General features: G+C 30.6%; 1 protein-coding gene across 1 annotated transcript in view; it reads right to left on the bottom strand.

The window, feature by feature from the left end:
* Positions 1-17,240, bottom strand: part of LOC107454357 (nucleolar GTP-binding protein 1) — a 37,762-nt gene extending 20,522 nt beyond the window's left edge. The window contains exons 1-6 of the mRNA XM_087165695.1: positions 16,948-17,240; positions 16,696-16,866; positions 14,811-14,914; positions 5,136-5,219; positions 4,707-4,860; positions 2,231-2,323 (exon numbers count right to left, since the gene is read on the bottom strand). Coding sequence (XP_087021821.1) covers positions 2,231-2,323; positions 4,707-4,860; positions 5,136-5,219; positions 14,811-14,914; positions 16,696-16,866; positions 16,948-16,995 — 654 coding nt within the window. The 5' untranslated portion in view covers positions 16,996-17,240. The remainder of the gene's footprint in view (positions 1-2,230; positions 2,324-4,706; positions 4,861-5,135; positions 5,220-14,810; positions 14,915-16,695; positions 16,867-16,947) is intronic.

The raw sequence follows: 17,240 nt of genomic DNA, 5'->3' as shown, positions 1-17,240 counted from the left end.
TTTTTTTTGCATATTTCGCCATATCTCGAGAACTTTCTAATCTTTTTAACATAGTTATAAAATTCATTTTATGCATGAATTAATTTTTGGATAAACAAGTTTTAGTACATTTTTTTACTTAATAATAATTGTAAAAATTCGGAATTGTAAGGTATGCTATTCATTGCATCATTTTAAATAGATAATTTTACATGGTGAAATATGAAATTCAAGCGAAATCAGTAAGTAATTCCCGAGAAATTGGCTCTTAAATATACAAATTTTATACAGGGTGCGTAGCCAAATCTCTGAATCAAAAATAAGCACTTTTTAAAAACTTTTCAAGCACTTTACAAAAGTTTTCAAGCACTCAAAAAATTCATATTCAATCAATGATATTATGGAAAAACAAAAACTTTTTATAAACAGTTTTAGCGTTAAAAAAAAAAGAAAGAAAGAAACGGGCATAAATCGAAACAATCAGTACTTTCCCACATCACCAAGTGAATTCAACTTGACCCTGAACTCAGAACAAAAGTACCCTTACCCCCTACGTCAAAAAAAGTGTTAGAAGTAAAATAAAATAAACAAGAACAAAATTAAAATAAATTAAAAAGAAAAACATTTCATAAGGATCTGATATTCTCTATCCGAATTGAAGCACTCGGGTTTCGGTTCGGTGCGTGCGCATGCGCAAGTCATAACGTGGGTACGACATGAAGTCTGTGTGAATGATTACGTAGCAACACACCCCATTTTTTCGTGAAATGCATGGGATCCACCAGATATCACTGAAGGGGGAAAAAAATATTCGAAAAAAAAAGCACTTTTTAAAAAAGTCAGCTGAAAAAAGCACATTTAAAAGCTTTTAAAAACGAAATCCCCAAAAAAGCACCTTTAAGTACTTTTTACAAACGCTACGCACCCTGTTATAACATTTGCATTTCTCAGGAACTATTCAACTAATTTCACTCAAAATTTGTATTTTGCCATGTAAATTTAGTTATTTTAAAATTTTTTGACTATTATGAAATAAATAAATACTTAGCAAAATTTATTGTTTGCATGGCATTATTTTAGGAAAAATGAGATTTATAATTGTGCACAGACTTTCAATTCGCTTAAAATATTCAAGAGCAATGAAAAAAAAGTGTAATGAAAAAAAGCAAAAAGTATAATTAACCATTTAGGAGTCTAAACTTTGGACAGCTGTTCCGATCTAAGTATGGGAACTATATTTCCCGGATAGCAGTTACCCCCTATGTTTTTGGGGTCGAAAATCTGAATTTGTCAAAAGGTGTCTTTATTCAGATAAAGTATGTTTGTCTGCCTGTTTTCGTAACTGAAAATATCGTCTGCACTCATTTGGTATATTTGGAGTCACCCCTTTGGACCAATAAGATTAAGTTCTAGAATGTGAACATCACAATGTGTGAACACAAGATTAAAAAGTTATTCAGGGAGGTCCAATTTTCCTTTTGGCACACTATACATAAAAAAAGGGTAGAATTGTGTGTGGTAAATATAAAATTTTAGAAACATGCTTTCTCAAATCAGTGAACATTAAAGTATTAAAGTTATAAAACTATAAGAAAATGTTGCTTTTCATGAACTCAAAAATGGCATTACTAAAAGCTAATCTAAAGATTTAAGATTATGTTTAAAAATCATAATATAGATTTTTATTTTTAATCTTTGATTAGAACCAAATACTTTGAAATAATGCTTTTCTAATTTTAAACATAACTAAGCATTTTAAAAATATTAATGAATCATCCCTCAGATGACCATTTTTTAAAATTCTGCCTGTATTGAATTGTTAACTGGATAAAAAATAATTAAATTTAAATATTTGGAGCAACTAATTATCAAAAAGATATTTGCTATCATTTTCTAAAAATATATGACCAATTTATTTTTATAAAATTTCATTAGTTATTTATTTTTATAATATAACTTATATTGTCCTAAAAATTTAAAAATAAAATTGTCAGAATGATACTTCAGTAACTTTTGTACAATTTATGGATGGTCCCTAAAATCATATAAACTTTTTACAATTTTAGGAATGTAATTTTATTTATTCGAAGAAGGTGATAAAAGTAACACTCTTCTGAAGAGTATGCTTATTAACTTCGCAGAGTTTCAGACAAAGAAATGAAGAAGCATCAAACTCAATAAAAAATATAAAAAGAAAATAATACATTTGATAATGAGTAAACAACATTGTATAAGTCAATAAAAGAAATACCTGCCATCTCAAATATTTATAATCAGTATGTCCAACAAAGAGAGACTTAGTAGTAAAAGCATATGGCTGAACATCAACTTCTGCTCGAGTTATCTAAAAGAAAACATTTAAGTTATCAATAATTAAGACTATTTCTGCATAACATTAAAAATTATGTAACAATAAATAATATACAATGCATTTCACATTAGAACATTAAAGGGAATAAATCATTATCGTTTTGCTATGTTATTTTGTGATTATGAGGTACCTAATTTTACCTTCATATTAACAATATAACAAAAACCTTGAATGTTTTTAATGAAAATTTTTAATAAAAAATTAAATCATTATCTAACAAAAGAGTATATGAAATCAACCAGAATCAAGATACTATATTCTTGATTATAATTGGTTATATTTCAATATTAATTTAACACGCGTACGAAGCATCATAGTTATTAAAAACATAAGATGGCAGACAACGTGTACAATTTTTACATGGAAAAGCAAAATAACACACTATGAACATTGTTTTATTTTAATAGAGGTTTTATCTAGTTTAGTAACTTTTAGTAAATATTACTTGCAGTTTCTTATGCCTTGTGCAGCTTTAGGCATTAAATAAGTAGATTTTTTTCCATGGAAATACAGCTTGACATCTTATTTGAGAATAAGTATGTATTTGGTAATTGTAATCCAATATACACTGGTTATCATAAATTAAGGAAAATTCACAAAAATCGCGATAACTCAAGAAATTACACATGGAATTTTATGAAACTTACCCACAATATACAACGCATAGTAAGGTATTAAACAACATAAAAAGAAATTATCAGACATTAATAGTAGTATAGAAATTAGCACATGTATAAAATAAACAAATTGGAAGTATCGGTTTGCAATAGAAAAAGTACCTTTAATATGGAATATGATTGCCTCTAGAAGCAATACAGCACAAACAGCGATGTGTGATGCTTTCAATTATGCGGTCTATCAGTTCAATAGGAAGTGAGAGCCATTGCTCTTGTAAAGCAGTTGCAAGCGTGGCAAGGGTCTGAGGGGGCGGATTGATGGCAGATACACGCCTCCCTAGAGCATCCCAAACGTGCTCGATAGGATTCAAGTCCGGGGATCGAGCTGGCCACTCCATGCGAGTAATTGTTTCCTGTTGAAGATAATCATCAACAATGCGAGCTCTGTGTGGTCTTGCATTATCGTCCTGTAACAGGAAGCAATCACCAATTGCCCCGGCATATGGGCGCACATAAGCATCAAGGATGTTGTCTCGATAAACCTGAGCATTCACGGTTCCCCTTGGAAAGACATGGAGGTATGTGCGCCCTCCTAAGGATATGCCTCCCCAAACACAGACACTGCCTCTTCCGTATGCATCTCTTTCACGGATGTTTGATGGATGATAACGGGTCCCAGGTTCTCTCCATATCAAATAACGTCTACTGTCACTTTCTAGACTAAACCTGGACTCATCCGTAAAGAGAACAGGCCTCCATTGATCTGACGTCCAGTGGACATGTTGTCGGGCCCACTGCAAACGGTCTCTCCTATGGCGTGATGTGAGCGGCACGCAAATGGCTGGTCGTCTCGCATACAGACCACCTTCGTGGAGCCTTCTGCGCACAGTTGACGTTGACACCAACCTTCCGGTGGCTGCAGCAAGAGAGGATCTAAGATGTGTCGGAGTAGCGGTTCTATTCCTGCGTGCACTTAATGTCAAATATCGGTCATCGGCACTGGTCGTAACAGTTGGCCGTCCTTGACTGAACCTCCTAGATGCCGAATCTGTGGTTTGAAATTGCCTCCAAAGTCTATGAACCACAGATGGACTCACATTTAGCCATCTGGCCACTTCTGATTGACTCTGCCCTGCCTCTAGTCTCCCGATGGCTCTCCATCGTAGTTCTTCAGGCAAATGATGCCTAGAGGTCATTATTACGAATTGGCTATCTCAGATTTTCAATGTCGCAATCACAGTAAAATGTGTGTGCTTTCTCTCAAACTTGGACTTTTATGCTCCAGGCAGATGACGTAAGCCGAGTGCAGCGCCACTAATTTGCATATTGCAATTTTACTCAGCTACTCTTAGTGGACAACATATGCAAATTTTGCACGGTTTGGCTTACTTTTGAAAGAGTTATCGCTATTTTTGTGATTTTTCCTTAATTTATGATAACCAGTGTATTTTAAAATACAGTAAAACATGTATAGGAAATTTGTACTTATATATACATATATATATATTGAAATTACGATTAGTAATTACCTAATAATTATTTATAACTTCATTTTTTGACTATGCTTTTATGTCTTATACTTCATATTTTTATTTTAAAATTCGATAATGCGTCAACACTACAGCCAAACCAATTTTACAATGACATTTTTAAACTAAACTTTAAAATTGGAATTTAAGAAATATTGTCCAATTTCTTACAAAAATAAAAATAATACATTGTAAAGCAAAACAGGTTACCTTATTAATAAAACTTGATTTTCCGACATTTGGAAACCCACATATAAGTAATGTTCTTGTATTTGGATCTATGGATGGTAAACGAGATATATGCTGTCTCACTTCTTCTAAGTAAGCAAGATTTTTATTTTGTGCTCGTATTATAGTTGCCATTCTGTAAATACATTAAAAACTATACAATACATCTAAGTATACAATATTTTAAAATGATTGCAACTAAAATTATATTGATATTCTTTCAAGAATAATGAACATTAAGATAAATTAAATAATGTATATAAAATTTGTATCAAGATATGAGGTTTCTGAAAAAATATTTATAGGTTTCAAGACAACAGCGACAACTCGGAAAAGCGGTCATCAACATTAGGTCCTGAACTGACAAGTATATTTTGTTTAGTAGCAGTTTTTCTGTTCATTGGGACTCACCTTCCAAGAGCTGCCTTTTTAAGAAGTTTACATCTATAGAGTGAATCTCCATATTTAAGCAGTCTTGCATAATCTTTAGCAACCCTATAAAAAAAAAACATATATATAAATTTTTTCATCAAAAAGGCCCCACTGTCTGATACGCCACACAAAATTTAAATGTGTGATTAATCACGGACTTAACGCATATGTTTAAAATAACAAGTTACACACAATATAATTGATTAAAAATAATTATTAAATATACAATAAATAAATATGATCTTACTTAAAATCAGAAATTATGTATTTTGATCATTTTTATCATAACTTTTCAAGTGTACATAAAATTGCACCATGCACATTTTTAATGCAACACAATTGCTATTGCATTATGCTAATAAATATCAATTTAAAATACTTGAATTTTTAAACCAAGTGATTAAGAATAAATATAATAAGTTATCAAACTTCAAAAAAAGTTTGAAAAGAATCTTAATAGGAGCAAAATTGTACTTATAGCATTGTTTCTTTTTTAAATTTCGATCTATCAAATGTTAAACAGCTAAAAACCTTTAAAATAATTTTTAAAATATATTATATATAAATTAGAGCATAAAATACAGATATAAATAAGAGCATAAAATGATCGGGAACTCATTATTTCATTTATTAATACAATAATTAATTTAAAATATGCTAGTTATAAATAAATCAAATGATTAAACAGTTAAAAATTCATATAAACGTTAAATATAGAACAAATAAAACAGTTCATGCATTATTCTTCTATCCACATGCTCAACATCATTTTACTTTAAATTTTGAAATCGTATATTTCCTAGAGTTAAATAATAAAGTGAAAATGGGGATAAACTTGACTGTCAAGATAGATCATTTCAGCAATCTCCTTCCTACACACTCATTCGTTTAAGAGAAAGTCTAGCAGAAATTTCTTTCACTTTTTTTCCTCTACGCACACGTAGCAGAAGATAGAGGAATGATACTTTCATTAATGTGTGATTGCAAGAGGGGAATTTGTCAACAGCTTCAGTTGAAAGTTAAGAGTGTCAGTTGCGCTATTGTTACATTCTTGTAATAATGAAATATTGGAAAATCAATTTAATGAAGAAAAATGTTCAAGCTCTATTAAAAAGAATTTTTTTTTAAAAAACTGATAAGCCACCCCATTAGATATGCTGCACATACCAAAATTCAATTTTTTAACTCATAAGCATGCGGCAGCATATCTCCACAAAATTATGGTAATGCTTTCTTACCAACTTAAATACTTAGCTACAGTATAAATCTATACACAGAAAAATAAATGTTTTAAAAAACTTTAACCAAAAACAAAATTGTCAAAAGAGAAACTGTCTACTTCAAAAATGAAATAAACATGCAAAAAAATTTTTCTATTGTTTTATCGAATAATGTGGTCAAAAGTAAAATTATAAACGTTTGACGAAGCTTATGGGAAATTTCATTACTGAACTTTAAAGTTTATTCTTAAATATTGCTAAAATAAATAGTAACATAAAAATTCCTGTTTTTCAGTTACCTCGTAAACTCAATAATCATTTAACTTTAAAACCAATATTTTTCTATTTTGACAAATTTTATTTACTATTTTAACTCTATACAACAATGATTTACTATAAAAAGAAATTTTTACTTTTTCAAACAGATCAGTAGAAAAATATTGATGCTAAGAACAGGGGTGCCGGGATAGGAGGTCACAACGGCCTCCCAAAGATCTTATCTATTCGACAAATTATGTTTGGCCATACGGCATAAATTCAAAATTTGATTTTCTCTCCCTTTTTTCATTTAGAAAACGCAGATTAAATTGAGCACTATTATACCATCATTTATAATTTTTAAACAGCAATGACTAAAATAGTCCAATATCATTAAGCAAACCTCTCATATCTTCCTTAACAAATCTTATCCTCTTCTTGCCACACCCTGAAAATTTCATGTGCAAATACTCAATAACAAGAAATAAATTTCTATACTATTCACAATTAAAATTTTCTGAACTAAGATTCATAATTTAATTAAACTGCCTAAGCATAAAGAATATCACACATTTATACTAATTAACTTAAGAAAAAAACCTTGAAAAAACTTTGTCCTTACAAAGATTGTGACAAATGATTTTAAAATTGGACTTTCTCCGAATCGTGTAAACATGTAAGGGAAGGTTTTCTATCTTCCTACTATGTGCGATTTTGGATAAATAAAAACGAAGTAAATTGGAGACATCACAACATTTAATATACACAGTTATTTACAAGTTAATATAAAATATATAAATCCATTAATACTTTTACATCCCAATGTCTGGAACGTCAATATAGTAATTATTATTATTGAGTTGTCTTAGCAACGTTGTTTTTATTTTTCATAAAACTAAATATAAATGCTTGTTATGTTATTGCTCTTGCGCACCACAGCACTCCCCCCCTAGTGAGGTACTCGAACGATGAAGAACCTCATGTGTAACGTGCTGGAATGCGCACTGTACGTCCAGATCTAGTCACTCGGGGTGGAATAACAAGCTTCACTCTTTTGTTTCCGTTGCCTTGCTCTGTAGCAGCTTTAGAAATTGTAGACGATGAAATAGGTCCACAATTCTTTTCAACCAGTAAAGGTGTTTCTGAAGTCTTATCAGATTCTGTAGAAATGTCCGAAAAATAGGGCTTTATTCTATCTATAGATACATTAACTTCTTTTTGCTTCATTTTAACAGTGAAAATTTTATCGGTTCTCTTTAAAACTTTATATGGTCCATGATATGGTTGTTGCAAACTGTGACGAACACTGTCAGTACGGACAAACACGTGTGAGCAAGTTTTTAAATCTTTGAATATAAACGGTTTCTGCTTCGAGTGATGACGAAATGGGACGGGTTTTAATTTTTCCATGGTGCTTTTTAAATTCTGAATGAATTCTGATTGCGCTTCAATGTTTGAATTTTCAAAAAAGTCATATGGTAGTTTTATATTTTCACCATACAAGAGTTCTGCTGGGGTGGCTTGACAGTCATCTCGCAAGGTTGTGCGTAAACCAAGTAGAATAATCGGAAGTGACTTTGTCCAGCTTGGATTTTCATGACACATTATGCTTGCTTTCAAAGTACGATGCCAACGTTCTACACAGCCATTAGCTTGTGGGTGATATGCAGTAGTTCTATTTCTTTTAAAACCAAGTAGTTTTGAAAGTTCTTGGAACAATTGAGACTCAAATTGCGCACCCTGATCGGTTGTAATTACGCTTGGAATTCCGTAGCGAGCGATCCAATTTTTTAATAAAGCATCAGAAACTGTCTCTGCTCGAATATCAGGTAAAGGAATGGCTTCTGCCCATCGCGTGTAGCGATCAATTATCGTAAGGCAATAACGGAATCCTTCTGATGATGGCAAAGGTCCAATCAGGTCTAGATTAATGTCTTGAAATCGTTGACCAACTATAGGATATTCTTGTAATGGAGAATGATTATGTTTAGAAATTTCGGATTTCTGGCATTTCAAACAACTCTTGGTCCAATTACGAATGTCTTTGTTTATTGATGGCCAAATAAATTTTGATGTAACTAATCGAACAGTCGCTTTAATTCCAGGATGTGAGAGATTGTGCACACTTTTGAATACTTGTTTTCTAAAGTTAATTGGAATAAATGGTCTTTTAATTTTTGTGGTTGTATCGCAATATAATGAATGATTAGAGCCAAAAATAGGAACTAGCTCAAATTTCAAAGAAGAGTTTTGAGACGTCATTAAATCTTTTAACTCATCGTCGATTTCTTGAGCTTTGGCTAGGGATTCATAGTCAATTTCGGAAGTAATTCTTATTTCTTCCAATCTTGAAAGTGCGTCAGCAACCATGTTATCTTTTCCAGAAATGTGTTGAATTTCTAATGTGAATTGGCTAATGTACTCCAAATGTCTTTGTTGTCGGTCTGATGCTTTCTCCAAGTTTTGTCGGAAAGCGTATACCAGCGGCTTGTGATCAGTGAATAACGTAAATTCTCGACCCTCCAACAAATATCGGAAATGCTTAATAGACGAATATGCAGCTAGCAGTTCACGATCATAGGTGCTATAATTCTTTTGTGTAGGTGTCAGTCGAACAGAAAAGAAACCTAGTGGTTGCCAATCATTATTGACGAGTTGTTGCACCACTCCACCTATCGCTATATTGGAAGCGTCTACCATAAGGGCAAGTTTAGCAGATGGTACTGGGTGAGACAAAATTGCTGCAGATTTTAGCAATTCTTTGGATTTTGTAAAAGCATTTGAAGCTTCATCTGACCATTCGATAGTTCGATTATCATTCTTTTTGCTGTTTTTTAAATAATCATATAAGCATGCTTGGTGTTGAGCCGCTTGAGGAATAAATCTTCTGTAGAAATTTATAATTCCCAAAAATCTTCTAAGTTGTTTGACTGTTTTGGGTTTATTGAAATCTTCAATGACTTTGACTTTTTCTTCTGTTGGACGAATTCCTTTTAGAGAAACATTGTGGCCAACAAAATTCACCTCAGGCTTAGCGAAGTTGCATTTACTGAGATTCAATGTTAATCCAAATTGTTGCAATCTTTCAAAAATTATTCTGAGATGTTGCAGATGTTCCTCTTTAGAGCGCGATGCAATTAATATGTCATCCAGATAGACGAAACAGAATTCTAGACCACGTAGAACGGCGTGCATAAATCTCTGGAATGTCTGCGCTGCATTACGAAGTCCAAAAGTCATAAAAGGAAATTCGAACAGTCCGAATGGCGTACTAATAGCTGTTTTTTCTATATCTGCTGGTTCCATGGGAATTTGATGATAAGCTCGATGAAGATCCAATGTGGAATATATAGTACAACCTTCTAATTGGTGTGTAAAATCATGCAGGTGTGGTATAGGATATCTATCCGGTAATGTAGCTGCATTTAAAGCACGATAGTCTCCGCACGGTCTCCATTCGCCATTTTTTTTCTTGACCAGATGTAATGGACTAGACCAAGGGCTGCTTGATGGTCGGCATATGCCACGCTCAAGCATGTAGTCAAATTCTGCTTTGGCGATTTTTAGTTTCTCTGGAGCCAATCTACGCACTCTAGATGTTATGGGTGGGCCTTTTGTAACAATAGCATGAGTGACATTATGGTTGAAGTTAACTTTATTCAGTTCTATTTTTTCTGAAGATAAGTTTTTGAATTCTTGCAGTAGAGAATGAATATCTGGATCTAGATTATTACTATCGAGGGGTGTTAAAAATGAAGATGGTCCTTTGATTATTTTAGTTGAGACTGTCAATGATGTTAAAGGATCAAGCAAACGTTTTTGCTTAATGTCTACCAAAAGTCCATGTGTCTTAAGAAAATCTGCGCCAATTATTGGCTTTGAGACGTCTGCTATAATGAAATTCCATTTGAAACGTCTTCTCAAGCCTAAATCTAAACTGATAAGTTGCTTGCCGTAAGTTTTGATTGAACTTGAATTTGCAGCATAAAGTTTAAAATCAGATGGGAACAGTTTATTGGGTTTTGGCGGTGGAATTACAGACACGTCAGCCCCAGTGTCAATAAGATAGTGCCTTTTGCTTGACTTGTCAAAAAGAAAGAGGCGGCAATTTGGATGGCCGTAGTCGTTGGCCTCTTCAATCGACCGGCCCGTTAGTTTTCCGAAGTATTTGTTGGTTTTTGAAATTCGCAAGGTTTAACACAGCGATGTGCCTTGTTTCCAAATTTAAAATGGTACCAACATAACTTATAACGAGAAGATTGGGATCTCGAACGGCTACGGTCTCGAGCTGTTACAGATTTATCTTGAGATCTACTCCTTGTAATGAATGTATCAAATTTCTTAGTTAATTCTGCAATTCTAATCTCCAATGAATTAAATTTTTCGTTACTAATGTTATTATGCTCAAAAGTTTTACTGGATACTTTACCAACTGTACATAACTCTGTTGAGCTAAATATACCAATAATTTTGTCTGCCATCTCTGCCATTTTATCCAAAGAATCAGAGCTAATAGATAATATAGCTTGAACCTGTTGTGGTAGCCTCTGTAGCCAAAGTGATTTTAACAATTCCTCAGAAATGGAATTTTCAGCCAAACCTTTCATTTGTCGCAACAAGTCAGATGGACGCTTATCGCCAAGATTAAGTGTAGTCAACACCTTTTTTAACCTGGCTTCTTCAGAATCTGTCAATCTACTTAACAATGCATTTTTTAAGGCGTCGTATTTTCCATTCATTGGCGGGTTTAACAAAATATCCTCAACGAAATCTAAGACATTTTCGTCTAATGAGGCAACGACAATGTTATACTTAGTTAAATCACGAGTAATATTGCCGTTAGCAAACTGTGCTTCAAGTTGTAAGAACCATAACTTAGGTTTATGTCGCCAAAAAATTGGTGGTTTAACTGCCACTTTGTTTACTTCTAAATTCACATTATCTTGAGTTGATGAATTTAAATTATCGTTTGTGCTTTCCTCCATGTTTAATATAAAGATAATTATAAAATAATGGTAATGCACAAACCTTTCTTTTATCCAAATAAAATCTTCGCACTGTTAAACTAATCACGTCCTGAGGTCACCAGTTGTAAGGGAAGGTTTTCTATCTTCCTACTATGTGCGATTTTGGATAAATAAAAACGAAGTAAATTGGAGACATCACAACATTTAATATACACAGTTATTTACAAGTTAATATAAAATATATAAATCCATTAATACTTTTACATCCCAATGTCTGGAACGTCAATATAGTAATTATTATTATTGAGTTGTCTTAGCAACGTTGTTTTTATTTTTCATAAAACTAAATATAAATGCTTGTTATGTTATTGCTCTTGCGCACCACAAACACGACTTGCAAGGCACGGTTTTCAAATCCCGTGAATATGAATAGCAACATTGGATTAAGCTAGAATGAAAGTAAATCACGAAGTTGGGTTCAAAACCATTTAAATATAAATTACGAGAATACAAATCATAATGTACAATTATTAATTTGCGTGAATATGATACACAATGAGTATCTTTTAAATTAGGTAAATACGAATATCCAAATTAAAATCGCTTGAATATAAATAACGATATTAGCGGATTTCGGCATTGTTTCAAATATAAAGAACAATAAAGTCTGACCAACCAAAAGAAAAAAAATCAAAATTGCAGAAGAGTCACATGTATGATAACTTCTCGTTAACTCTATTTAGCGAAAGTTTCAGAATTTAAATTTTAGACTGCAGTGAAAATTTTGTTCGAATATAAGTTTTGATTTGAGGAAGTCCAGGAATCAATGGTCTTGAGGTACGAGGAACTCTGAGAAAAAAATCACATGCCCTGCTCCTAAACTTGCAGGGATATGAAAAAACCAGAATTTCGGGGTACACACAGAATATAATCAGCCCTGTGAGACGCCCCTATTTCAAACAATCATCATAGAGCTCCTATCAGGGGTGATTGTGAGCCCAAGTCAAAATTCCGGAAAATTTTTTCAGTTAAAAAAAAAACAAAAAACAGTTTAAAATGAAAAAAATTTAAACAAGGTTTTTTTTCCTATATTTCTTAGTTTACTTAAAATATATTTAAAATTTTACACATACCTATACCATTTACACATAGTTATGATGACCTGGAGAAGTAATTAAAATTTACAAATATGTCTTTCTTTCTTGAGTTTATGATTATAACAACTATTTACTGATAAAAAATGAATATAAATCATGAATATAAGCTTATAAAGTTTCTCTCTGGCTCTCCCTTACAAACAAATAAAATAAACTGTGTTTTTAAGTTCCACCTTTGAAAATTTGATTTCCAGAAACTTCTGTGATAAATGATATTTTGAAACGTCTGGACCTTCGATCTCCGGAAATTTCCAGATCACTGTTAGTGAAAATTCCGGAAATCCGGATTTTTTCTGGATCACAATCACCCCTGTCCTATTTTTTTGAAGCCATTTTCATCAGAAATTGAGAGCTACAACAACAAGTAGTTCATTTTCTAAAGCTCCCTGTCCTTTTACGAAGAAAAAAAAAATTGCAATATTGTACGAAAAAGTCAATTTGTTTTTCAAAATTCCTAATTTGATAAAAAATATTTAAATATAAAAAATGAAGCAAATGAGGAAAAACATGAGGTAGGTACTCAGAGGGGATATTTCTGTATCATTTTCTGGTGTCAAATGGATTTTAAACTTGCAAAAGTTTTTCTTTAAAAAAAAACTTTTATATGCTTACCTGGGGGTTATACCTTTCAAGTTGGTTTCTTATCTTTTTTTTTTTTTTTTAAAGTTTCTCACTGTTTTCTTATTTTTTGTTCACGATACAGAAATAAGCTCATAGAAATATGTCTAACATGAAATGTAATAAAAAAATGCTGCTTTTTTCAACAAAAAAAAGATGAAAATGCAAATTTTTTTTAATTAATTTATCCCATAATGTGGTCAGATGTAAAATTATAAACATATGAAGAAGCTAATGGGAAAATTTTAACATTATACTATATAAACATGAAATGTAATAAAAAATGCTGCTTTTTTTCAAAAAAAAAAAATAAAATAAATAAAAATGAAAATGCAAATTTTTTATTATTAATTTACCCCACAATGTGGTCAGATGTAAAATTATAAACATATGACGAAGCTAATGTGAAAATTTTAACATTATACTTTATAAACATGAAATGTAATAAAAAAAATGCTGCTTTTTTCAAAAAAAAAAAAATTAAAATGCAAAATTTTTTTTTAATAATTTACCCCATAATGTGGTCAGATGTAAAATTTTAAACATATGACGAAGCTAATAAGAAAATTTTAACATAATACTATAGAAAAGAAAATTTTCAACTCAAATATTACACGGCACAAACAATATTTATCGATGGTCTAAAACTCATACAGCATAGTACTTGGTAAATATATAAATATATGATTTAAAATGTATTTAATAAGACAAGACACTATTATCTAAATTATTTTATAAACGAATAAGTCAAAAAAATAAAATACCAAAGTTAAAAGTGTATGGAAAACTCACTAACACAAATATGTTTAAACAATGTCTAATGATTAATTTAAATGTGCTTATTAGCAAAATAAATAAGTAGAAAATAAACATTGGTATACAAGCAATTTTATAAATGTTATCATACAGGTACTTATTAAAGTTAACTATTAGCTACCAAGTTTAGTTACTAAACTTGGTAGCTCAACAACCTTACAGTTTTCTTGACTTAGAACTTTGTGTTATAGGAACTAGTAGTCAGTCGAACATAAAACTCTTCAGAGATGTCTAGACACCAAGCATACTTGGTACTATTTTTATAGTCCCACTGAATGGGTGAAAGGCTAATTCAACCTTGACCACACTGTTTATTAAGAATTATACCCAGTTATTTTCTCTTTCCACATATTTCTTATTATGTTATAATTTTTTCTTTTAGTTTATCATGTGTCAATTTGACTCAAAAATCTTTTTAGGCAGAAATTTTCTCCCGTACAACTATTAACTTTTTCAATGCTTTTTTCCTAAAATGTCAATTCAGAAAAAAAAGTAAAAAACACAATATCATTGATTACAAACCTGTTATATTTCATTTAAAATAAGCATTTTTTTAAATATTGCAGATTGAGAAAAGTTTGGTTATAAGATAGTCAAGATAAAATAAATCACACTTACTTATCTATTAGATGTCTTGCAGTATTTAATTGACCTAAGGCTAATTTGTAATGATCTTTATCATATAAAACATTCATCAAATCAGCAAAGAATGGATGGATTTCCTAAAATGTTTATAAAATAGAAAATGAAAGAAATAATTGTGCAAAATAATTTAATAATTACTAAGAAAAGTTACGTTAATTAAAAGAAATGTTACGCATGTGTTGGACATTTAACAAAAAAAGATTTTAAAATATATATATTCTATGCCTACATAGCACAAAATTTCCTTTTTAAAATACAGGTACTTAATGGATTTTTTTCCATAAATCAACAGGATACTACATTAATGTAATAATTACCAAAATTTCTCATCAATGATTTTTAATAAATGAAATTATGATGTTAAGTTTGAGTATTTTTATAAGATATTTTGACTCATAATATTGATTAATATATAAATCTGTTCAGCTCCATCTTATGTTGTAATAAAATTTTTTTTTATAAATACTAATATAAAACTATTTTAATATGTTTATAATATGGAACCTTAGGTCTTTCATTATATGTATCTATAAGAAATACATCACACCTCTTGGGATGTATTTGTTGAAAGCAATAAGCAACTATCATGCATACATTATTACATTCCATAGTTACTGATTTACCAGTTTCTATCCCAACATATTCCTGCTGCTTTTATGTATTGTAGTTAAATCAACTCAATACACTGAAATACTATGAAAGTCTTGGTTTTGAAATATCAAATTTATCAAAAAGAAAAACATTGACTTACAAAAACTAAAAAATTATAAAAATTAACATGTTAGACCAAATGAATGTTAATAAAACTTAGCAATTCAAATGATCTATTTATATAGCACAGATGTGCAAATTTAACAGCCATGAAAGCTGAAAAATAGAATATTCTGTGTTCCGCAATTAAAAAAAAGACTTTAAATATTGTTAAAAAAATTTTACGATCAGTAAATTAGTGAAAAGCAAAATAACCTCTCATTTTAAAAAATCAGTCAAAATTTGGGTTATTTTATCGTGAAAATTTTCAGTGGTCTGTCTAGGTTATTGAGAGATACCTATTTTGTGAAAATTTAGACATAATTTGTGAAAAATTAAAAATTATATTAAAAAATCAACACAAAAATATGTTCAAAATATGGATTTATCATTTCTTAATGGATACAAAAATAAAATTTTAAGAAAAAGTATTTTGTGAAACTTAGGTTTTTCCTAAAGTTGATTTTGTGAAGGTACCGAAGATAGTTAATTCAGCCTAGACAGACCCCTGATTTTGCTTTCATTTTAAAATTATAATGTGCCATGATTTCGCAAATAAAAACACAATGACTTGCAAGAACTTAAAAAGTATAAAAATTAAAATGTTAGACCAAATGAATGCTAATGAAACTTAGCAATTCAAATGATCTATTTATATAGCACAGATGTGCAAATTTAGCAGCCATGAAAGCTGAAAAATAGAATATTCAGTGCCCCACAAATTAAAGACTTAAAATATCGTTAAAAAATTTTTTTATGATCAATAAATAAGTGACAAGTAAAATTACCTCTAATTTAGAGAAATCAGTAAAAATTTAGGTTATCTTATCATGAAAATTTGCTTTAATTCTTAAATTATGAGCCATGATTTCGCAAATAAAAACACAGTGACTTACTAGAACTAAAAGAGTATAAAAATTAAAATGTTAGACCAAATGAATGCTAATGAAACTTAGCAATTCAACTGATCTATTTATATAGCACAGATGTGCAAATTTAACAGCCATGAAAGCTGAAAAATAGAATATTCAGTGCCCCACAAATTAAAGATTTAAAATATCGTTAAAAAAAATTTTATGATCAATAAATAAGTGAAAAGTAAAATTACCTCTAGTTTTGGGAAATCAGTCAAAATTTGGGTTATTTTATCATGAAAATTTTGCTGAGTAAATTTAACCTTTCTCAGATAAAACTGACGAATTCTAGATATCTTATATTGCTTGTGGACGACAGTAGGAGTTTTTCTTTGTGTTTTTGACAAAATTATATCAGTGAATTCCTAAAAAAAAAGAGACAGAAAATAGTAAGCACATAGATAAAACTTTTAAAAATCCATGTAAATTAAATTAATGAATCATACCTTTGCATTTGGAACACACACAATATTTTTAAAATTATAATGTGCCATGATTAAACTTAAATCAAATAACTATTTAGAAAATATTATTATTTATAATTTTTGAAATTCCATCACTTATCCACAAAAAACGTGGTAAATCGGAGCACGAAAGGAACAAGCTAAGTTTAGTTGTAAAAGAAAGCACCGGTGCAATTGAATTTTACAGTTAGATGGAATGCATGAGTGCCCATTTGTCTGTTTCCAATTGCTATCTGTGGGGCCACTCATTCTACGTCTTGATTGGATAGTGCCGT

This window comes from Parasteatoda tepidariorum, chromosome 6 (genome assembly GCF_982258835.1).
Source record: "Parasteatoda tepidariorum strain Cologne lab strain chromosome 6, Ptep-v5.0, whole genome shotgun sequence".
NCBI classification, from domain to species: Eukaryota; Metazoa; Arthropoda; class Arachnida; order Araneae; family Theridiidae; genus Parasteatoda; species Parasteatoda tepidariorum.
This window is presented reverse-complemented; position numbering and strand designations above follow the sequence as displayed.